We start from the raw sequence: 24588 nt of genomic DNA, 5'->3' as shown, positions 1-24588 counted from the left end.
AATTCATAAGCATAATATGCCTTTTTATTTTAGGGGTTCTCTTCAATTTTTTTCATTGGTGGTTTTGAGTTTTATTGTAGAGATTTTCATTCACCTCCTCAGTTCAATTTACTCCTAAATATTTTTTTCATAACTACTATAAATGAGATCACTTTTTTGATTTATTTTTCAGGTAGTTTGTTATTGGAATGTAGGAGTACTGATGATTTGTGTATACTGATATTATATCCTGCAATTTTACTGAATTTATTTCTCAGTTTTAAGAAGTTTTTTTGTTTGTTTGTTTTTTGGTAGAGTCTTAGACTTTTCTATGCATATAAGATTATATCATCTGCAAATAGAAATAATTTGACTTCTTATTTTTCATTATGTATGCCATTTATTTCTTTATATTGCCTAATTGCTTTGTCTAAAACTTTCAGTAATGCACTGAATAACAGTTGTGATATTAGACATCCTAATCTTACCTCTTTTCTCAAAGGAAAGGCTTTTAAGCTTTTCCGCATTCAGAATGTTAGCTGTGTGTCTTCTCCCTGTAATCGGTTACAAAAATAAAGATTCTCTTCTGTCCCAGTTCATCTGTATCTCGTTATTGGGCCATGAGAACAAGCAGCCCGACCCTCGATTTGGTCAGGCTACATAGTCATGGCTTAGATCACTGCAGTGAAATAGAAAACACTAACTATAATGACAGTTATATATAGATCTGAAGCTGCTTTACTTGAAATGTCTCTGAACTGGTTGATATGTAGGACAATCCTTTACATGTTCTTGATTGTAAAAGAAGAAAAGAAAAGAAAAATAGCTCAGAGCAGTCTGAGCTATGTGAGGTGTGCAAATTTTATCAGACCGAGAGCGACATAAGTGTGGGGCTTCAATCATGCTCTCCACACCTATGCCTGGGGGCAATTGTTTAAAGGCATCTAGAAATCCTCTCCACTGGCTGCCCTGTGGACTCAGAAATTGGGTTTCAACTATTAGCCTTTGTTTTTGTTTATTTTCATAGAAATTTCCCCTCATTAAATGCCTGATGGCTAGTATCATCTAGCAGATGCCTTCTACTGACAAGTCCCAACTAAGATTCTCCTGGCTTTAACTGAATGAGAAAAGGGACTTCGACTGTTCAAAGAGGGGAACTGACTCGATCTTGAGCACTCCATTTCTCCTCTAGACTCTACGTGCCCTGGGTACATTTTGGTCTGAGAGCCTTTCTCTCACTTCAAGAATCAGATTCAGGATCAAAGGCTGAGCTTGTTCTCGGCAGCAAAGCTGATGGCCCATGCAGCTGGGACACTTCCTTCTCCGCACCACCCCTGTTCAACTTTCTTCTGAGGGAAACTTCAGCACATTTCAGTCATGTGTCTGCTGGGAGGTACAGGGAGGCTTCATACCTAAGCCCTTCCAGGAGGACAGGAATTATTCTTCCTAGGCCTGCAGGGATGGTCTGTCTGCCCTCCTCGAGCTTGGCTGGGTCTTGACAGAGAGTGTGGATCTTAATTAAAAAAAAAAAAAAATCTATCCCGTTATTTATTTTCATAATCTTTTTTTAAAAAGGAATAAGGTTTTTTTTTCATTTTTGTTTCTCTGTAGAAGGAGAATGAGGATCTAGGATTCCCCTGGAGGAAACAGGGGCAATCCCTCTCTGATTGGTGACCTCAAGTGGACACACACAGGCACACACAAGTACATGCACATACGTGTGTAGATACACACACATGCACACACATCTGTGGGATATGATGAGGTTTCTCTTCAAATAACCTGATTAATCTTTTATCCTTTATTTCATAGTATCCCACCTTTCTCCTTTTTCTCCTTTCCTTTTTGCCTTTGTTAGATGCCCAGGCATGCCACAGTACTAGGCGTTATCAGTACCAACTCACATTCCTTTCCTTATTTGGAAAGAGGACTAACTTCCTAGATCATTACAGACACCCCTTACCCCTCCTCTCCTTTTTTTTTTAACTTTCCCACCTTATCTAAAAAAATCAAATGTTTAGCCAACCGGGATTAGTTTAGATTGTACGACCCAACCCCAGCCAATGGAAAAAGGTACAGGGGTAGGACTTGTGCCAGAAATAAAGGTTTTCATGTCCCTTTGTTCAGGTGTGCTCTCATGGCGACCGGCCAAGGAGGCACCCCTCTTCACAGAAGTAAAATTGCTTTGCTAAGAATCTTTTGTTGGAGTCTTCAATTTCCTTAGGAATTTGAGCATTATTTCTAACACACCCTTGAAACCCCCCACACTCTCACAGATACATACACGGAGGGCACATACCCCCACGCCCATGCATGCAGGCTTAACACACATAGCACACGTGAACACATATATACACACACGCGTGTTCTTGTCTGGCTTTCACCTCTGGGGCTACAGAGATTGGAGGAAATCAGGAGAGGAGACAGGAGGAGCCAAGGGGGAATATGGCAGCAGAGTAGAGGGGTCCATTAAGAGAAGAGGCCACACTTCTCAGGAGACCAAGGAACTTCCTTTCCTGCCGCGACTCTCTAAAATCTTACATTTCTCTTCCTGGACTTGGGAATCGATTCTCCAATAATTAAACAAGTGGACTACAAGTTTATGTCTTTCTAGGGGTTGAATTCCTGTGGAGACTTGAGCTGAACATATGAGTTCTCTGTGGACCTTCTGAACTCTTCTTGCCTTCAGTGATAAGGGAAGAATGAGGTATACACTTGGGGTTCAGATTTATATGGAGACAAAATTTATTAGAACAGGAGACAAAAAACAAAAAAAAATGGAGGGGATCCGTGCGTGAAAGAACCACACATGTTGACGTCCCCTGAACACTTACAGAACTATCCCCCGTTCTTCCTCATCTCTAGTCATGAAAGTGGCGGATTTGTTTAATCCGTTATTTCCGATCTCTTTACACTCTGGGGGAATGTAACGGGCAGCCGACTTCCGCTGAAGCCACCTCAGAGCTGGGGTGTGCAAGTGTGTGGTGACTACATTTGTCTTCTTGTGGCTATGGAAATGAGGTTTTATTACTAATGACTCACTCATCCTTCCTGCAGACTAGGGCTTTTCTCCTGTGTGTGTTCTCTGGTGACTGAGGAGGTTTGCCTTCCGGCTAAAGCCCCGCCCACACTCCCTGCAGACGTAGGGCTTCTCCCCTGTGTGTGTCCTCTGGTGACTGAGGAGGTGTGACTTCTGGCTAAAGCCCCGCCCACACTCCCTGCAGACGTAGGGCTTCTCCCCTGTGTGTGTCCTCTGGTGACTGAGGAGGTGTGACTTCTGGCTAAAGCCCCGCCCACACTCCCTGCAGACGTAGGGCTTCTCCCCTGTGTGTGTCCTCTGGTGACGGTGGAGGCTTGAATTATCGCTAAAGCCCCGCCCACACTCCCTGCAGAGGTAGGGCTTCTCCCCTGTGTGTGTCCTCTGGTGATAGTGGAGGCTTGAATTATCTCTAAAGCCCCGCCCACACTCCCTGCAGAGGTAGGGCTTCTCCCCTGTGTGTGTCCTCTGGTGACTGAGGAGGTGTGACTTCTGGCTAAAGCCCCGCCCACACTCCCTGCAGAGGTAGGGCTTCTCCCCTGTGTGTGTCCTCTGGTGACTGAGGAGGTTTGCCTTCCGGCTAAAGCCCCGCCCACACTCCCTGCAGAGGTAGGGCTTCTCCCCTGTGTGTGTCCTCTGGTGACTGAGGAGGTGTGACTTCTGGCTAAAGCCCCGCCCACACTCCCTGCAGACGTAGGGCTTCTCCCCTGTGTGTGTCCTCTGGTGACGGTGGAGGCTTGAATTATCGCTAAAGCCCCGCCCACACTCCCTGCAGAGGTAGGGCTTCTCCCCTGTGTGTGTCCTCTGGTGACAGTGGAGGCTTGAATTATCGCTAAAGCCCCGCCCACACTCCCTGCAGAGGTAGGGCTTCTCCCCTGTGTGTGTCCTCTGGTGATAGTGGAGGCTTGAATTATCTCTAAAGCCCCTCCCACACTCCCTGCAGAGATAGGGCTTCTCCCCTGTGTGTGTCCTCTGGTGACGGAGGAAGTTTGACTTCTGGCTAAAGCCCCGCCCACACTCCCTACAGAGGTAGGGCTTCTCCCTTGTGTGTGTCCTTTGGTGTATAACAACATCTGATTTATCACTGAAACCTTGCCCACACTCTCCATACTTGACTTTTGCAATTCTTGAGATTCCTACCTCCACAAATAATTTGCCTATGTTCTCTGGATTCACTTTCTGGCCTGTTCTGGACTCTTCTTCCATCATTCTTTCTCCCACTCTAGAGCTCCCCATTTGTCCTTTGGGTGGGCTAGAAAAGGCCCTTGAAATCTCCTTCTGCCGTGTCCTTTTATTGAAGAGTTTGGACCTTTCTTTGATCTCTTGACCTTTGGTTTTGTCATTACAGCTGCGTGGATCAGAATATTGCTGCTCCTGATTCTGATCCCCTGAGCAGAGATTCTCTGGTTGGAGGAGTCTTCTTGCAGATGGTCCTCGGAAGTTCTGAGTGGAGTGATTGCGTTCCACGTGGTGACTGAGAAATTTCTGACTTGAAAAGGCCAGACAGCATGAGGGACATGGATGGATCTCTGGCTTTGGTTCTGAAAGAGGAAGTTTTTGGTCAGGGTAGATGTTTTGTTCAGGCCTTACCACATATGAAGGTATAAAGATCAAATGAAGAACCAACCATTCTTCATATGTTAACAACGCAAGCTCTCTCCCACCAAGTGCTGGATGGACCTTTACAGTCCATTTTCCATTCCACTTTTATTCACTACATCTTAAAAAAAAAAAAAATCCAGAAATCCTACATCTTGAGCCTTTTCTATATATCAGCCAGACTAGGTAACCTCAAGCAGCATCAGGGCCAGTGTCATTCCTTACATAGATGAACTGCAGCGACCTTTCCCCCACATTGCAGGTATCTTCCAAGTCCTATAAAGCCTTCCCTGATCACCCTCTGCCACATCCTCCCTCCTTGGTCCCTGGGCACTTTTGCTAACACGAGGTCTTCAGCTATTTTATTCTATTGAGAAATAACACTCTTGATGACTTAGGTGAGATTGTCCTTAGTGACTTCCTAAGAGGGGAAAATGATCTATTAGAAGCACTCAGCCTGGAGATCCACAAATGTGGTTAAAGAGAAGATGTGTGAGCAAATCTGAATTTGCATCTCCTCATTCAAAAGGACATATTTAATTGAGGACTGTTATGTGCCTGGTTCTCCATCAGGAAGTGGGATTCAGGTTGGCCAACACAGAGTTGTCCAGGTCCCACTGACTAAAGGACTCTGGGTCCTGCTGCCCCAACTAGGTGCATGGGTTGCTTCTGTTTCAGATTCCACAAATCATAAAATGAGAATATGCTCTTTCTCAGGCTGCACATCAACTATTCATGTTTGAGATATTTCATTCAGTCTGAGCCCATTTCAAATACAATAGGAAGTCTTGTTTCAAAATATATCCCTACTCAGGCTTACCTCCATGCTCCCCACCTTCATCCTGCCCACCATTCTCTCTCACCTGGAAACTGAAGCAGCTCTGAGCAGATGACCCACTGCAGCCTATTTTCCAAAAATGAACCAAAGCTGAACTCTTTCTGGCCTTAGGACCATTGCACTAGCTGTGCCCTGTGCCTGGAACCCTTGGCCCACAGGCACTTGCACTTCTCAAATGCTGTCTCCTAAGAGAAACCTTCCCTGACAATCTCCTGCAACACTCTACTCTCACCTCACACTGATCCCCAGGTATTCTTTCTGGATTCATTTTCTTCAAAGCACTAATCACTGTCTGATATTACACATATGTCTGTATGTAATCATATGGCTACCTAATTCACATGTCATCTCTTCATGAGCAGTTTTTCTGATTGTCTGGATCAATGTGTATTTATACTTCCTGCAACATCGTATGGCACTGAGTAGGAGTTCACATGACAGCTAATTGAGATAATGAATGAATGAATAACAACACATGCATATCATTAAGAAATATCAAGGAAATGCCAGAAGAAACTACCTTGTTAGGAGAACTGGTAGGTGTTTGAGAACTTGATTTTTGTCTTTAAGTCTTTCAGCACTATATGCTGTTACATACTTTGTGCATGAAGTACTTAGAATATAAAATCGGAACAAAGATTTAAAAATATAAAAATTGTTCCATAGAGGCAAAGGTATATAACATGAATCTTTAATTATGGAAGCCACTGATTTGAAATCTTACTGACTTTAGACAGCATTTTACTCTTCCTAAGAGTTAAACCATGAAAACTCTCTAGGTTAATTGTTTCTTTCCTGTCCTTTTAAAAGAGTAACAGTGATGCCTACCTCTCCCTGCCATGAGCTCTTTCTTCCACTTGCTGCCCCATTTGATGCCCAGTTCCTGGCCATACTCATCCCCATACCAGACCAGCAGTTCACAGCCTGGCCTAATGACTCGGCAGGTTCTATAGAAGATCTGCCTGTGGTACTGGAAGGCCACCAGGTTCTGCTCTTCATCATCCCGGGCACAGTTCACATACCTGGGGTCAAGGCAGGCAAAGGGAAAGAAAAGAGGCAGTGAGTTCCCAGTATCTGTCAGATCCAGGTCTGGCCCATCACCTGCTAGTGAAGGCCTCCATGGTCTAGTGCTGACCACAACCCCACCACTCCTCCGGTAACCTTCTGCTCATTCCTAAATCTCTTTCACAATGTCATATGAACTTGCACTTCTGACCACAGTGCTCATCCTGCCTAGAATGCTTCCCTGCCATGCCTAATCAACCATTTTTTCAAAGCCCAACTCCAGACTTACCTCCACCTTGATTGGCCATGAAACACATTGACCTCTAGCTTCTCTAAACTCTAAATTAATTTTGTTTGATACCACAGAACTTGGTGCTTGGCATATTTCTTATGTAGTCTGCTTCTAGATTAGTGCACATCATTCTACACTCAGCCCAAGTCCATCTTTCTTTGACAAGCCTTCCCCTAATCACCCTATAGTTCACTCAGGTACCATTCACCTGACTTCCCCAGATTCCAAGAGAAACTTAGAAGTCTCTTTCTCTTGGCCCAATAACATAGAACAGTAATAGTTGATTCATTTTTCTATTCTCTGATAGAATGAGAGCCCATTGTGGAAAGGGTCTGGGTCATCCTGCGGCTCTCTTCTGTTCAAGTAGTGAACGTTGCTTCCTAACCTGGAACATACTAAGTGCTTAATAAACGTGGATTACATAAACTAAAGCATGAATTCAGTGTCCCCCGTGAATCTAGACTTCTCAAGGTTTATCTTGGTGCCTCAATTTTGTCTAGCATACATGTTTATGTTTTGATACCAATAAATCATAATATCTATATTTTTAATTGTTATTTGTAAATGTTGATGGTATAAAACAGCATTGTATGGAGAAAAATGGAAGTAGGAGATGTGAAAATCATTGAGGGAGGCATGATGAGAAGGAAGGAAATCCAGGTTTGTGAGAAATGAAGGTTCTATCTGAAACTCAGAGAGCTACTGGCCTTACCTCATCCAGTTGGCCCAGGATTTATCTTTTCCATCCACATACTCATAGCAGTTTCTCCCCTTGGTGATCTGAGTTTCAGAAAAATAAGGTAAAGGCTTTTTAAAGGGTAAAAATCAGAAGAATTATTTTACTCCACTGTCATCTATGGCCTTTGGGCATACATAAATTCAACTGCCAATTGAGACCACATGGTATCATCTACACATCTGAGTTGCTTTGTCCAATCAGAGCAGAAGCTCCACAAGGGAGGATGCATTTCTTTGTCTTTGTACCACTCTGCTCCCACGTACCCTTTGATTTCTAAACAAGAATTCCATGTTCCTGCAAAAACCCTTGAGTACACAGAGCTAACCATGTTATCCCTACCTATACCCTAACATGTAGAAGGTGATGTCCCACCAAAGGCACAGAAGGGATGTGGGAAGACAGAACAGGGGAAACGGTAGGCTCTTCTTACCAGCCAAGAGTATCCATTGTTGGCTGCCTCTTCGTCCTGTGTAATTCGGCCCTCATAGGGGCCAAAGTGCAGACCCAGCGGCAGATCAGATGCCTCATTCCATACTCCAAGCCCGGCCTGAGGGATGCCTGATGGCCCAATTCTCAGCCCCGGGGGCAGACTTAGGGCTGAACGGTTAGGATGCCCCTTTTCCACTGCACTGTCCTTTATAAATGTAGGGGGCCCATGAGCAGCACAGCTGTCAATGAAGAAGTTCTGACACATCTCACAATCTGGAAGTGAGGGAAGCAGAGATTAGGAAAGTTGTAATGCATGTTCCTTGATATAAGAGCTTCAAAAAGAGCTTGGCACTCACATCATTCAGCCCCAATCCTGTACTTAATTCATTAGAGAAAGGGAATGATTTGTGGGCCAAATGATGAAATTATTTTACCAGGACGTAACAGCAAGCTGTGTGAGTGGCCAAAAGGGTCACTTACAGAGGTAGTCATCATCCTGCGGCTCGCTGACCTCTTTGTATGCATGACCCTTTCTTTCTCGCAGACTATACATCTTTCCTTCAGTCTCCTTCCTCCTGAGTTCTAGGTTGGAGAAGAGTAGATGGGTAAAATTGGGAGTCTGGGGTGTCCATCCTTGTTTCATAAGAAAATGTGAAATCTCCTACCATCAAATTAGCATCTACCTTTCTACATACTCTAGTCTCCCCCTCTTCACTGCTTCAGAGAGACTCAGGCCCCACACCCACACTGACTGCAAATGCCTATTCAATTTTAGTTTCTGGCTATTCTTATTAACCCATTAACCTCCCAACCTTTCTGCTTACAAAATGGTTTATTCATGCATTTATTCATTCAGAAAATATTTCTTGAGGGCACATTACATCTTAGGCATTGAACAAAGGCCTGGACATACAACACTAAGAAAGTATATTCTCTATAGGGGATCTTCTATAAACTAGTAGACATGTGATGGAAGAGGAAATGTAGAAACACAGAAAAGAATATCTATTATCAGAGAGGTGTTTATTGGACACCTTGCATGTATCAGTTCATTTATATTTAATTTAATGCTTTCAAACAATGTTCTTGGTCTATATATACTTGGTCTCATTTTACAGATTACCATTCAGGAGCTCAGAGAATTTATAAGATTTGCCCAAGGCCCCAATGCTTCTCTGTGGATTATAACCCAAGTGAGTGACTTCAAAGTTAATGTTCTTCCATGCTATTCAATACTGTATCCAAGGCTGGGCATGGTAGCTCAAGCCTGTAATCCCAGCATTTTGGGAGGCTGAAGTGAGCAGATCACTTGAGGCCAGGAGTTTAAAACCAGTCTGGTCAACATGGTAAAATCCTGTCTCTACTGAAAATACAAAAATCAGCTGGTCACAGTGGCGCATGCCTATAATTCCAGCTACTCAGGTAACTGAGGCAAGAAAATGGCTATTTTCATGGAGGCAGAGGTTGCAGTGAATCGAGATCGCGCCACTGCACTCCAGCCTGGGTAACAGAGAGAGACTCTGTCTCAGTGAACAAATAAATATATAATTTTAACAAAATACTGCATCTACCTTCTGGTCTCACAGTTGAGTCCAGCTTAAGCCCAGGCCTATGCAAAGTCCACCCCACATAGGTAGACCGTACTCATCAACCTTTCTAGAGGACATAGAGAGACTAAAGTCCCCCCAAATATTTTTTCTTACCCAGTTTTAGTCTAGAGTGCTGTCCAGAGGTCCTTGCTTCTCCAGGAGGGGACACTGGTTTCTGAGCCTGCTCTGAGCCACTTGTATTCAGTAAATTTGCCATTCCTGACACTTCTTTCAAACTAGATTCATTATTGAATGATGCCTTGGGCATTCCCTTTAATGTGAGAGTCACATATTAAAAGACAACTTGCATTTCTTTAGTTCTTTATGGCTTGCAACATGTTTTCATATGCATGACTCTAGTTAATGTTCAAACCTTGGAAATATCTAGAGTGTCTAAATACTAGAGAGAAAAAAGAAGGTCTAAGTGAGTAGCGAATCTGGGACTCTAACCCATATCTTAAGGCTCTTTCTTTCAACTTTCTTTAAAATGTTCTATGTAAGTTAAAGGGAAGGAGGAAGAATACTTGGGAAGACTAGCTGGAGAATCAACAAGATCTGTGAAAGAAGCAGGTAAGGCCGGCGTGGTGGCTCATGCCTGTAATCCCAGCACTTTGGGAGGCTGAGGTGGGCGAATCACGAGGTCAGGAGATCGAGACCATCCTGGCTAACACGGTGAAACCCCGTCTCTACTAAAAATGCAAAAAATTAGCTGGGGGTGGTGGCGGGTGCCTGTAGTCCCAGCTACTCGGGAGGCTGAGGCAGGAGAATGGTGTGAACCCAGGAGGCGGAGCTTGCAGTGAGCCGAGATCGCGCCACTGCAAGCCAGCCTGGGTGACTGAGCGAGACTCCGTCTCAAAAAAAAAAAAAAAAAAAAAAAGAAGCAGGTAAGAGCTTACAGAGAGAAGGAGGGAATCTTCCATAAAATAGTAGACTGTTGATGGAAGGGGAAATGTAGAAAAGCACAGAGGGACAAAGTACATCCGGAAAATGAGGTAATAAAGCAGTACGGTTGGGAACAGAACAAAGAGATGATTGGCAAAAATATATCTAGACAACTAAGAAAGTGATGTCAAAGTTGCATGTTGCCATATCCTAGAAAGAATATTTGGCTTTGGAATTAGATTAGTTAGTTCCTGTACCAATTCTGCTAATTCTGCTTGTCTGCTTGAATAAGGGTGTATTGTTAGCTAATTCTCTTTTTTTTTTTTTTTTTTGGAAAGAGTCTCACTCTGTTGCCTAGGCTGGAGTGCAGTGGCACGATATCAGCTCACTGCAGCCTCCACCTCCAACGTAGAGATTCTCCTACCTCAGTATCCTGAGAAGCTAGGATTACAGGCATGTGTCACCATACCCAGCTAATTTTTGTATATTTATTAGAGATGGGGTTTCACTAGAATGACCAGGATGGTCTCGAACTCCTCACCTCAAGTGATCTACCCACCTCAGCCTCCCAAAGTGCTGGGATTATAGTCATGAGCCCCCGCACCCAGCCCATGCTAATTCTTTATTTTATTTTTATTTTTTTGAGAGGAAGTCTCACTCTGTTGCCTAAGCTAGAGTGCAGTGGCACGATCTCAGCTCACTGCAGCCTCCACCTCCCAGGTTCAAGCTATTCTCCTCCTTCAGCCTCCCGAGTAGTTGGGATTACAGGTGTCCACTACCATGCCCAGCTGATTATTGTAGTTTTAGTAGAGATGGGATTTCACCATGTTGGCCAGGCTGCTCTTGAGCTCCTGACCTCAGGTGATCTGCCCACCTCCACCTCTCAAAGTGCTGGGATTACAGGTGTTAGCCACTGCCCCTGGTGCTAATTCTCAATATTATAGTGAACATGAAAGATAATAATGCTCACCAAAGTGTTCTTTGAGCTACTTAATACGGTATGAATGTGAGATTAATGATTTTTCTCACCAGGCGCAGTGGCTAACACCTGTAATCCCAGCACTTTGGGAGGCTAAGGCAGGCAGTTCACCTGAGGTCAGGAGTTTGAGACCAGTCTCGCCAACCCCATCTCTACAAAAAATACAAAAAACTAGGCAGGTGTGGTGGCGGGTGCCTGTAATCCCAGGTACTTGGAAGGCTGAGGCAAGAGAACAACTTGAACCCAGGAGGTGGAGGTTGCAGTGAGCTGAGATCGTGCCACTGCACTCCAGCCTGGGTGACAAGAGTGAAACTCTGTCTCAAAAAAAGGAAAGGAAAGGAAAGGAAAGGAAAGGAAAGGGAAGGGAAGGGAAAGGGAAAGGGAAAGGGAAAGGGAAAGGGAAAGGGAAAGGGGAAGGGGAAGNAAGGGAAAGGGAAAGGGAAAGGGAAAGGGAAAGGGAAAGGGAAAGGGAAAGGGAAAGGGAAAGGGAAAGGGAAAGGGAAAGGGAAAGGGAAAGGAAAAAAGAAAAGAAAGGAAAAAAATAATTTTTTTCTCACAGACGGGGGGTGGTTCACATCTGTAATACCAGCACTTTGGAAAGCCAAAGTGGGAGGATGGCTTGAGCCCAGTAGTTCTAGACCAGCCTGAGCTACATGGCAAAACCCCGTCTCTACAAAAAACATAAAAATTAGCCAGGCATGGTGGTGCATACCTGTGGTCCCAGCTACTCAGGAGGCTGAGGCAGGAGGATCGCACTAACCTAGGAGACGGAGGCTGCAGTAAGCCGAGCTTGAGTCATTGCACTCCAGCCTGGGCGAAAGAGCCAGACCCTGTCTCAAATCACCCACCCCACCAACCCAGAAAAATAACAAACAAACAAAAATTATCTCATAGTCCTGATATCATCTCTACAGTTGAAATCTAACTCTAAGATATTTTTAGCACTCCTTGACCCTGTTACTTATAGTTTAATTCATAAACTTGGAATCAGTCATTCAGAAAACACTAAGGAGGCTCTCAGAGGCCCTGAGCTGGGCTTGGGAGTTCTGAGAAAAATCAGATATGGACTAGACTCCTAAAGAGCTCACAATGAAGAGGCAGCAGGCAGGCTAAACGAATAATCCCAGACAACATGACAGTTTCCTAACTGGAGCCCAGAGGAAGGAGTTGTTACTGCCTTCTACAGGAATGAGCATTTGAAATCAATTCCAGAAGAATATTATTTTTACCTAATAGGGTCTAACCTATATGAAGTCCTAAACCATTTTCTTATTTGTTGTTTCTCAGTCTTCAAACCTGAAACTCCTCAGGGCTGGAAGCTGCTTCCTCTGATCAGAATGGGTTCCTTATGAGGGTAAGGACCCTATCTCCTTCTGGGACCATCCACAATGTGAATGGTCTATTTGCTTGGAAGCTTCCCTTAATCAGAGTGTTTTAGTGCAAATCTCACTTTACCATAACAGAGGAAAACTGAGGTTCAAAAGTCAGTTGAATGAATTATGTAAGACATATGGGTAACACGGCATAAACTTTATAAAACTATTAAACTTTTAATGATCTTATAAGTGCTTTAGAGAAAGAGTTTTGGATTAGACTGCACCAACACTGAATGTGATCCCAGCGATATAATTGAACATTTTTTACCTCAGTTTTCTCATCTGTAAAATGGCTATAGTTATAGCATCTACTTAATAGGTACTATATGTAAGTTGAATAGGAACTTTATGTAAAGTTTATTCATTTAAAATGCTTAAAATAAAGTCTGAAAATACTGAGAAAATAACACCGTGGTAGCGATTGTTGTTGCTGTTCTTATTAACTCTTAAAATAATGATGATGTCAGACACTGTGCTAAAGAGATCAGGAAAAGAAGGTAGTAGTCCCTATGATAGTCTGTACATTCTCCTTCTTTTACCTGTGTTTGGATCTATGAGGAAGGTTTCTTGTTAACAGGATTTGGGAAATACTTACCTTCTGGTGTTTACTCTGTTCCACTCTTATGGCCATCCAAGGAGGTTTAACTAAAAGGTGATGAGAAATCAGTGGTTTGGTTGGTAAATGTTTCCAAACTCTAGAGATACTCTCTTTTATTACGTTTTTTTCTTTTTGAGATGGAGTCTCTCTCTGTCGCCCAGGCTGGAGTGCAGTGGCACAATCTCCACTCACTGCAACCTCCGTCTCCCGGATTCAAGAGATTATCCTGCCTCAGCCTTGCGAGTTGTTGGGAACTACAGGTGTGTGCCACCACACCCGGCTAATTTTTGTATTTTTAGTAGAGACGGGGTTTCTCCATGTTGGAGATGCTGGTCTTGACCTCCTGACCTCAGGTAATCCACCTGCCTCATCCTCCCAAAGTGCTGAGATTACAGGTGTGAGCCACCATGCCTGGCCTAACTCTGGGGTTTCTCAGTAGAGACAGAGAATTCTGAATCAGAGAGTGATGATTCCAAGTATTATCCAAAGGCGATTTGGAAATGTTTTCTGAAGTATCATTAAGGCCTATGCTTCTATTAGAGGCATTGCTAATTTTCTTAAGATTTAAAATAACAGACAAAACTTCCTGTTTGTTTCCTCCTATTAAGGTATACCTAATAAGGTATCTATTACATTAATTTTTAAAATGTAAATTGACTGACCTTTCATGACAAACACACTGAACAAGCTAGGAATAGAAGGAAATCACCTCAACATAAAAAAAGGTCATATAAGAAAAGTCCTCTTTTTTTTTTTTTTTTTTTTTGAGATAAAGTCTTGCTTTGTCACCCAGCTGGAGTGTGGTGGTGGAATCTCGGTGCAAGCTCCGTCTCCTGGGTTCACGCCATTCTCCTGCCTCAGCCTCCCGAGTAGCTGGTACTACAGGCACCTGCCACCATGCCCGGCTAATTTTTTATATTTTTAGTAGAGACGGGGTTTCACCCTATTAGCCAGGATGGTCTTGATCTCCTGACATCGTGATCCACGCACCTCAGTCTCCAAAAGTGCTGGGATTACAGGCGTGGTGACGGGCACCTGTAGTCCCAGCTACTTAGGAGGCTGAGGCAGGAGAATCACTTGAATCTGGGAGAAGACGGAGCGAGGCTCCATGTAAAAAAAAAAAAAAAAAAAAAAGAAATGAAACTATAAAGATTTTTACCAAAAAATTGTTAGAAGTAATACATGAATTCGGGCCGGGCACAGTGGCTCACGCCTGTAATCCCAGCACTTAGGGAGGCCGAGGTGGGCAGATCACGAGGTCAGGAGATGGAGACTATCCTGGCTAACATGCTGAAACTCCATCTCTACTAAAATTGTAAACAATTAGCTGGGCATGGTGGCAGGCACCTGTAATCCCAGCTACTCGGGAAGCCGAGGCAGGAGAATGGCGTGAACCTGGGAAGTGGAGCTTGCAGTGAGCCGATATCACGCGGCTGCACTCCAGCCTGGGTGACAGAGCCAGACTCTGTCTCAAAAAGAAAAAAAAAAGAAGAAGTAATACCTGAATTCAGCATACAAAATCCACACCCCAAACAGTTGTGTTTTTATTTACTAACAACGAGCAATCCACAAAGGAAATTAAGAAAAAAATCCCAACCACAATAGCATCAAAAAGAATAGAATAATTACGAATAAACTTAACCAAGGAGGCAAAAAACTTGAACACTGAAAACTACAAAACGGTGCCAACAGAAGTTTAAGGAGACACAAATAAATGGAAGGACATCCTGTGTTCATGGATTTGAAGATTTAATATTGTTAACATGTTCATACTGTCAAAATGATCTACAGATTCAATGTCATCTCTATCAAAATGCCAATGCCATTATTTTCAGAAATGGAAAAATATCCAAAAATTCATACAGACTCTCTAAAGAAGCAGAATAGCCAAAACAATCTTGAAAAAGAAGAATAAAGTTGAAGACCTCACACTTCCTGATTTCAAAGCATATTACAAAGCTACAGTAATCAGAAAAGTATAGTACTGATATAAAGACAGACATACAGACCAATGGAACAGAATAGAGGCCAGAAATAAACCCTTGTGTATATGGTCAGATGATCTTCAGCAAGGATGCCAAGACTACACAATGGAGGAAAGGACAATCTGCAAGAAATGGTGTTGGGAAAATTGGATATACACGTGCAAAAGAGAAGACAGACTCTTACCACATATCTCATATAAAAATTAACTCAGAATAGATTAAAGACTGAAATGTAAGACTTGTAAGTACAGAACTTCAAGAAGAAAACAGAGGAAAATCTTTATGACATTGAAATGAACAATAACTTCTTGTATATGACACCAAAAGCATAAGTAATAAAAGCAAAATTAGACAAGTAGGACTACATCAAACTTAAAAACTTCTGTGTAACAAAGAAAACATTCAACAGAGTGGCAAGACATCCTCTAGAGTGGAAGAAAATATATGCAAATCACATATCTGATAAAGGGTTAATGTTGCTGAGTGAAGTGGCATGTAACTATAGTTCAGCTATTCAGAGGCTGAGGTGGGAGGATAACTTAAACTCAGGAGTTCAAGACCAGCCAGGGCAACATAGTGAGACCTCTGTCTCAAAAAAAGAAGATAAAGAGTTAATATCCTGGCCAGGCGCTGTGGCTCATGCCTGTAATCCCAGCACTTTGGGAAGCCAAGGCAGATGGATCATCTGAGGTTAGGAGTTCATGACCAGACTGGCCAACATGGTGAAACCCAAATACAAAAAAGCTGGGCATGGTGGTGTGTGCCTGTAATACCAGCTATTCAGGAGGCTGAGGCAGAATGATCGCTGGAACCTGGGAGGTGGATGTTGCAATGAGCTGAGATCACACCATTGCACTCCAGCCTGGGCAACAAGAGCAAAACTCTGTCTCAAAAAAAAAAAAAGAGTTAAGATCCAGAATATATGAGGAACTCCTATAGTACAACAACAACAAAACAAATAATTAAATAATGAGTGCTATGGACTGAATTTTGTTTCCCCCAAATTCATATGCTGAGGCATATTTAATACCTCAATATGATGGTATTTAAAGATGGAGCCACTGGTAGGTAATTAGGGCTCGGTGATGTCATGAGGGTGGGACCCTTAAGATGACATTAGTGCTTTTGGCCGGGCGCAGTGGCTCATTCCTATAATCCCAGCACTTTGGGAAGGGGAGGTGGGCGGATCATTTGAAGCCAGGAGTTTGAGACCAGCCTGGTCAACATGGTAAAACCATATCTCTACTGAAAATACAAAAATTAGTTGGTGTGCCCCTGTAGTCCCAGCTATGTCGGGGGCTGAGGCAGGAGAACTGCTTGAACCCGGGAGGTGGAGTTTGTAGTGAGCTGAGAAGGCACCACTGAACTCCAGTCTGGGGCAGCAGAGTGAGGCTGTCTTAAAAAAAAAAAAAATCTTCTAGTGGATAGTATTGCTTTTATATGAAGAGGAAGATATTCCTTCTCCTTCCTACTGTGGGCACACAAATAATTCATGTAAATACACAGTGAGTTGGAGGCTGCCTACAAGTCAGGAAGAGAGCCCTCACCGGAACCGAACCATGCTGGCACTCTGATTTTTTACTTCCAGGCTTCAGAAATGTCAGAAAAGAAATTTCTGTTGTTTAAGCCACCCAGTGTATGGTATTTTCTTGTGGCAGCCTGGGCTGACTAATACAATGGGCAAAAAACTTGAATAGAGATTTCTCAAAAGAAGATACATAAATGGCCAAGAAGCATATGAAAATATGCTTAACATCACTAATCATCAGGGAAATGAAAATTAAAACCACAATGAGATATCACCTTATTCTGTTATGATAGCTTCTGTCAAAAAAACAGAATATAGCAAGTACTGGCGACAATGTGGAGAAATTGGAACACTTGCTCATTGTTGGTGGGTGGGTTAGTCTGTTTTCTGCTGCTTTCCTAGAATGTAACAGAGTAGGTCATTTGTGTGGTTTTTTCTTTGTTGTTGTTGTTGTTTTTGAGACAGAGTCTCAATTCTGTTGCCCAGGCTGGAGTGCAGTGGTGCGATCTCGGCTCACTGCAACCTCTGCCTCCTGGGTTCAAGTGATTCTTGTACTTCAGCCTCCCGAGTAGCTGGGATTATAAGTGTACTCCACCACGCCTGGCTAATTTTGTATTTTTAGTAGAGATGGGGTTTCACCAAGCTGGCTAGGCTGCTCTCGAACTCCTGACCTTGTGATCCACCTGCCTTGGCCTACCAAAGTGCTAGGATTACAGGCGTGAGCCACCACGTCTGGCCCAGAGTGGGCAATTTATAAGGAAAAGAATTATTTGGCTTGTGGTTCTGGAGGCTGGGAAGTTGAAGAGCATGGCACTGGCATCTTGCAAGGGGCTTCAAGCTGCATCATGACATGGTGGAAGGGTAAGTGTGCAATGTGAGACAGAGAGAAAGACAGGGAAGGGCCCAACTCATCCTTTTCATCAGGAACCCACTCCTGCAATAACTAACCCACTCCTGTGATAATCGCATTAATCCATTCATGAGGTTGGAGCTATCATTACCTAAGCACCTCTTAAAGGCTCTACCTCTTAATACTGTTACGATGGCAACTAAGTTTCCAATACGTGAACTTCCACATATTCAAACCATAGTAGTGGGAATGTAAAATGGTGCAGACACTGTAAAAAACAGTATGGCACTTCCACAAAAAATTAAAACCAGAACTACCTTACGATCCAGAAATTCCACTTCTGGTTATACAATATAGTAAAAAGAATTAAAAACCGGATCTCAAAGAGATATTTGCACACTGATAGTTATTACAGTGTTATTCACAATAGACAAGAGGTAAAGCAACCTAATACCCATTGACGAATGAATGGATTTTAAAAATGTGGTATATACATGGAGAGGAGTATTATTCAGACTTAAAAAAGAAGAAAATCTTGTCACATGCTATGACATGGGTGAATCTTGGGGACGTTATGCTAAGTGATTAAATAAGCCAGTCACAAAAAGAAAAATATTTCATGGCTGATTCTGCGTATATGAGGTATCTAAAGTAATCCAATTCATAGAAACAGAATTGCAGTTGCCAAGAGCTGGAGGGAGGAGGAAATAGGGTGTTATTGTTCAATGGGTATAGAGTTTTAGTCATGCAAGATAAAAAGTTCTAGGGTTCTATTGTACAACAATGTGCTTATAATTAATAAAGTTGTACACTTAAAAATTGTTAGAGAAGTAAATATATGTTATTTTATTTCTTGCCACAATAGAAAATAAATTGACTTAAGCTGGGGATTTTAACTGAGTTCAGATAAAGATGTATAGATGTGTGATAAACCACAGGAGATAGATTCCCTCTAAAGAGACATTCTTTTCATGTCAAAGCATTTGCAGAAAAGCAAACACTGGCCTTTCATACCTCTTATGCTACTTTTAGGTCCTAAGGAATCTAAAATTCATAGATGGGGAAACTGTAGACTGAATCCAAGTTGCTTTCTCTAGTTTGGGCAGATTGACTCTTTTTACTTCTAAACTCTCCTGACCAAGAAGTAGAAGAGAAAATGAGCTTCGCACTTTCATTTTATAATTATGGCACATTATTTTATTTACCTGATGCTGTCTCTGGTCAGTGACATATGGGAAAGATCAGTGAAACTAAACAGCTCTCTCAAACCCACTCCAGAATTGAGAAAAAGAAGTAGATTCATTTTGGTATAAGAGGATCATATAGTATGATTAAATGTACATAAATGATGTATCTTAATATTATTTCTTCTTCAAGATATTTAATTCAATAACTAAACTATTATGAGATTGGCGTTAGAAAGATTTTTTGTGGATTTACAGTTTAATTACATTTTCTTTAATTGTTCTATGATTTATTAACAGTGTTTAGCAAAAACAATTTTTTTTAAAAAAAAAGAATGACAAATTTTAAACATATAGAAAACAATGGAGAATAGTACTGGAAAACCCATACATCCATCACCATTCAGTCCAATGTCAATATTCTGCCACAACCGTTTCAGGTCTTTTTATGTTTATTTCAAAATTTAAAAACAAAAATAAAAACAAACAAAAAAACTAACCAAACCACAGGGAAACCACCTGCCAGCCCTTCCTCCTTTTGTTGTGATAATAAATGGTTTGAATTTGGTATTCTTATTCACATTTAGATTTTATGCATTTACCACTTATTGTTATATCTATAAATACTATACATAGTTTACAGGTTTTAAAACTTTATATGAGGCCAGGTGTGGTGACTCATGACTGTAATTCCAGCACTTTGGGAGACCAAGGCGGGTCTGCCACTAGCCTGGCTAATATGGCAAAATCCCATCTCTACCAAAAATACAAAAATTAGCCCGGCATGGTGGCACGTGCCTGTAGTCCCAGCTATTCGGGAGGCTGAGGCAGGAGAATCGTTTGAACTTGAGAGGTGGAGGTTGCAGTGAGCTGAGATTGTGCCACTGCAATCCAGCCTGGGCAACAGAGCGAGACTCTATCTCAAAAACAAAAACTAATCGACAATGATATATGAATAACCTCTTACTGTATACACTGTCTTGCATTTTGCTTGTTTGTTGAACATTTATGTTTTTGAGGGAAAACTCTTTTTCCTTTGTTAAATTCTGAAATGTAGCTGAGACCTAAACCCAGGCTGGTTTCAGGAGGTCACATTTTTCCCCCTGAGACCGAGTCTTCTCATTCTGTTGCCCAGGCTGTAGGGTGGTGGTGGCATGATTTTGGCTCACTACCACCTCCGCCTCCTGGGTTCAAGCTATTCCCCAGCCTCAGTCTCCTGAGTAGCTGGGATTATAGGCACCCACCACTACGCTCGGCTAATTTTTTTTTTTTTGTATTTTTAGTAGAGACAGGATTTCACCGTGTTGGCCAGGCTTGTCTCGAACTCCAGACCTCGAGTGATATACCCTCCTCGGCCTCCCAAAGTACTGGGATTATGGATGTGAGCCACCGTGCCTGGCCAAGAGGTCACTTCTAAATCTTCCTGGGGTCTATGCACTGTGGTTCATGCCTGTAATCCCAGCACTTTGGGAAGCTGAGGTGGGAGGATCACTTGAGCCCAGGAGTTTGAGGCTGCAGTGAGTCATGATTGCACCACTGCACTCCAGCCTGGGTGACAGAGTGAGACCTTGTCTGTAATAATAATAACCATCATCATCATCATCATCATCATCCCAGCACTTTGGGAGGACAAGGCAGGCAGATCACTTGAGGCCAGGAATTCAAGATCAGCCTGGCCAACATGGTGAAACCCCATCTTTACAAAAAATATAAAAATTAGCTGGGCAAGGTGGTGCACATCTGTAGTCCCAGCTACTTGAGAAGCTGAGGTGGGAGAATTGTTGAACTCGGAAGGCAGGGGTTGCAGTGAGCCGAGATTGCACCACTGTACTCCAACCTGGATGACAGAGCAAGACTCTGTCTCAAAATAAATAAATAAATAAATAAATAAATAAATAAATAAATAAATAAAAATAGGCCAGGCATGGTGGCTCACAGCTATAATCCCAGTACTTTGGAAGGCCAAGATGGGTAGATCACCTGAGGTCGGGAGTTCGAGACCAGCTTGACCAACATGGAGAAACCCCATCTCTATTAACAAAAATTACAAAAAATTAGCTGGTCATGGTGGCACATGCCTGTAATGGGAGGCTGAGGCAGGAGAATCGCTTGAACTTGGGAGGCGGAGGTTGCGGTGAGCCAAGATCACACCATTGCGCCCCAGCCTGGGCAATAAAAGCGAAACTCCATCTCAAAAAAAAAAAAAAAAAAAAAAAAATCCTCCTTCCCTTCCCTCTTACCTTGCTGTCTAGGTGTCCATTCTTCATCAGAATCTTCTGTGTCATCCACCTGGAGTTTGATGGCCTGCCTTCGGTGACACATGAAAGCTGGTCGAGTGGCTCTGAGACCTGAAAAGAATAAAAAATTTTGTTCTAAAATGGAAGAGCTGGGAGGAGGAACAAAGGGCAGTGGCAATGGAAGGCACCACAAAGCCAGTGCTGCTTAGTCTGCTGAGCTGGGAGAGTCTTGAAAAAGGTCAAGATGTGACCTCTGCATGGTCAGTATCCACACTCAGTCCTGCACTGATGCAAAAGAATAAAATTTCCCTCCAGATTTGTCTCCATGCAAAAGGGAATTGCAGATGCCACCACCAGAGAACTAAAATAATATAGGGACCAAAGACCTGTATTATGTCTCCCAGACTGGTCTGTGCCCAGCACTTCCTGTTACCTATAGTAATCAGTGCATTATAGTTCCTTTTCACATTCCTATAGCGAGTTTTCTCCCAGTCTCCCATCTCTGCCCATTCTTCCTTGGTGAAGTATATGGAAATGTCTTTGAAGGCATCTTTGACCTAGAGGAAGTAACAGATTCTGTCAGTGATTTACTAGTACACATCGAGCTGGTCCTTTTCCTCTACCCTGTGTGTAGGGCATAGCCTGGGGCCTCTGGGAGTCTCTGTGAAACATAAAGACCTTCCCTACTTCTCCAGATTGTGTCCCATTTAACTGAGCAGACGCTGAGCATTCCTAGCTCTCTGCTGACACAGAGCAGTCGCTGATGCTAGTGTTCTTTTCTCCCTGATGTCCTGCCCAGGACCAGCTGCCCCCATTCCATGCACATTAAGACAGGGTCACCCAAGGGTACAGGCCAGGAGTCTGCAGCACTCCAGAGATCAGCTCCTGATAGGAGTGTGGTTTCGCCTCCCCGACTTCTCACCATGGGCTTCTGCTCTGTTCTCTCTGTGTCTTCTTCTGGGCTTTCCTCTTGGGACCTTTCAGGGCTCATGGTGCTGGGACTGTCTAGAAGGCCTTGCTCCAATTCCAAGTGTGGGAAGGGCTCTGAGTCTCCCAGCTCCTAGGCCAAAGGCTCCTGTGGAAGGAGAAGGTGCTGAGAGCAGGCAACAGCCCTGAGCACTACCCAGAACCAAGCTCTGTCTTCTCCATCTGGCTGGGGTGTTCAGAGCAGAAAGATGTGGGTTCCTGGTGAGGTCTCAAGCACCCCAGGGAGGTCTGGGGGTACTGATGGGATGAGAAGGCCTCCACTGGCCATGAGCTACCACCTAATATAAGCTGGGTTTTGTTCTTTTAGTTCCCCTGCAGCTTGGCTTATTTGGAGAAGGGTGGCACAGGTGGCTGGAGGGTTGTAGCTACCGGTGTTTTAGGGGAGTCCCGAGGTGTGAGAGCCAGAGGAGTCCCAAGGAGACCTTGAGACCCCCTGACTGCTGGGACTTGGGTCAGACTGAGGAGCAGGGTTCTGTTTCAGGGAGGCAAAATGAACATTTCTCATAGACAGAATTTCGGGATCTCTACCTGAGGATTCTAGAAAAATCCAGGAGTAAAGCAGTCTGCATCTTTAAGGGGAAACTATCTCTCAGGTTGAGATTTGGGGTCCCTCAGGCTGAAGGGATTTGAAATGTCTTAGACTGAAGAAATTGGGGTTTATCGGATTGAGGGAATTTGGGGTATCTCAAACTGAGGAGCTTTGGTATCCCTCAGGCTGATAGTATCTGGTTTTTCAGGATGAGATTTGGGGTCTTTTAGGTTGAAGAGATTTGGGGTGCTCAAGCTGACAGGATTTGAGATTCATCAGGTTAAGGGGATTTGGGATTCCTTGGGATGAAAGGATTTGGGATCTTTGAGGTTGAGGAAATTCTGGATTTCAGGTAAAGGAGATTTGGATCTCTCATTAAGGAGTTTTAGGGTCTTTGACGCTGAGGTTATTTGGTCCTTGAAGCTGAAGGGGTTGAGTTTTCAGGCTATTTAGGTTATCTGAGGTTGGGGAAATTTGGTCTCTGTGGGTGAGATATTTAGGGTTCCTCAGGCTGAGGGATTTAGGGTGCCATAGTGTGAGGGGAATTGTGGCTCCTCAGGCTCAGAATGTCTTAAGCATTAGGAGATGTTCCTCTGGGTGAAGGGATTTGGGGTCCCTGAAGTACTTTGCGGGTTTCATGCTGAGGGGATTTTAGGTCCCGCAAGATGGCAGGATTTGGGGTCTCTTGAGGCTGAGAGGATTTGGAGCTTCTCAGGGTCAGGGGATTTCGGGTCTCCCGGGCTAAAATTTGAAGGTCTCGGGATGAGGATTTACGAGGGTTTACAAGGGTTTCACGCTGCACGACAAAGGCTCCCCATGCTCTTCACAGTCTCCCGTGCTCTCCTGACGCGGTGTTCACCCCGGCCGGGTGTCCCCTCAGAGCCCCTCAGGAGATGAGCGGTGCTGGAAGGCCAGGCGCCAAGCTGTAGAGCTGCCAGCCAATCAGCGCTGAGACCAAGGCGAGCCCGCCACTCGGCAGTCAGGAAGTGCTAAATGGGCAGGGAGTAGGGCGGAGCCTTGTCTGTCAGTCACGGGCACAAACAAGTTTTGGGCTCAGGAGGTCTGGGAGGGGCCTGGCTCTTCCCGCCCTTGGAGAAGGTCCCTCGCCACCCCGCGGGGATTGCGTGTAACCATCTGTAATCCTCCTGTGCGCAGGCGCAGTTTCTTCGCGTTTTTATTACTTGGTTTACCCCAACTCCGGTGTTTGCGACTGAGCCGGGAGGCGGGGCTGCTCCTCACGTCCCTCCGCAGGCCTGGGTCTTCTGAGGGAACACTGTGTCTTTCTGAATTGCCAGAGCTCTTGCACTGATTCTCATCTGGGAGGGTTGGTGTTCCCTTAACTGTGGTGTAAGTTGGGTATTGTCAGCTGACTTCGTTTCTGGATGCTTCAGAGGGCCAGGGTTCTGTACAGGACCCTTACGTGTGGGTGAATTGTGCTTGGTTTCACAGATGTTGTATTAGCTGGCCAATGTTGGTGTCGTAGTTAGGGCCGTGATCCAATAGATGGTGCTTAAGAGGAAAGGTTGCTATCTCTGGCAGCTAGGCTCTTTTGTACTTTGCGTTTGCAGGCGTGCTTTGCTGTGAGACGGGAGAGCGATAGCCCTTTACCAGCTCCTGGACCTTGGTGGAGCCTCCTGTGATCACTGGTGCCTGCCTGCGTTTCTTTTGTTAGGTGTTCTGGGCTGCGGGGCGCCCTCGGGCAGAGGCTGCATAGGTCGCCCCCTTTCTGGACTGGCTCTCTGGAGGGAGGCATACCTCAATCCCTCGCTGCCCAGTATCCCAAATGTCTCACCTCTCTCAGTGCTCTGAGAGTGGGGGCCCCTCCCCCGTTCAAGTGCTAGCCGCAGATCTCCCCCTCGGTATCCCTAGCTACGTGCCACAGCCCTGGGACACCAAGAAGTCCTATGGCTTGGGGCTGGGCTCTCGCTGCGCTGGGGAATCCAATG

General features: G+C 44.0%; 1 protein-coding gene across 1 annotated transcript; it reads right to left on the bottom strand.

The window, feature by feature from the left end:
- Positions 1-2708: 2708 nt before the first annotated feature.
- On the bottom strand, positions 2709-23530 carry PRDM9 (PR/SET domain 9). Its single transcript, XM_025388312.1, has 11 exons — positions 23427-23530; positions 22049-22201; positions 21560-21683; positions 21130-21237; positions 13340-13389; positions 9622-9778; positions 8399-8500; positions 7920-8191; positions 7463-7530; positions 6282-6475; positions 2709-4557 (listed from the first exon to the last, which is right to left on the bottom strand). Exons 2-11 carry the CDS (start codon positions 22115-22117, stop codon positions 3038-3040), a joined length of 2664 nt encoding a protein of 887 aa, XP_025244097.1. The 5' UTR covers positions 22118-22201; positions 23427-23530; the 3' UTR covers positions 2709-3037.
- Positions 23531-24588: the final 1058 nt, after the last annotated feature.

The sequence above is a fragment of the Theropithecus gelada genome, chromosome 6 (genome assembly GCF_003255815.1).
Source record: "Theropithecus gelada isolate Dixy chromosome 6, Tgel_1.0, whole genome shotgun sequence".
NCBI classification, from domain to species: Eukaryota; Metazoa; Chordata; class Mammalia; order Primates; family Cercopithecidae; genus Theropithecus; species Theropithecus gelada.
The sequence above is the reverse complement of the archived record's forward strand: the minus strand, read 5'-3'. Positions and strand labels throughout refer to the sequence as shown.

Excerpts from the sequence above, each read along its gene's own strand:
- PRDM9 (XM_025388312.1), bottom strand. The coding sequence starts at position 22,117 with ATGAGCCCTGAAAGGTCCCAAGAGGAAAGCCCAGAAGAAGACACAGAG. Across the intron at positions 13,390-21,129 it reads ATGGACACCTAGACAGCAAG|TTAAACCTCCTTGGATGGCC; the intron begins GTAAGAGGGAAG and ends ATCACCTTTTAG. Across the intron at positions 9,779-13,339 it reads AACAGAGTAAACACCAGAAG|GGAATGCCCAAGGCATCATT; the intron begins GTAAGTATTTCC and ends CTCACATTAAAG.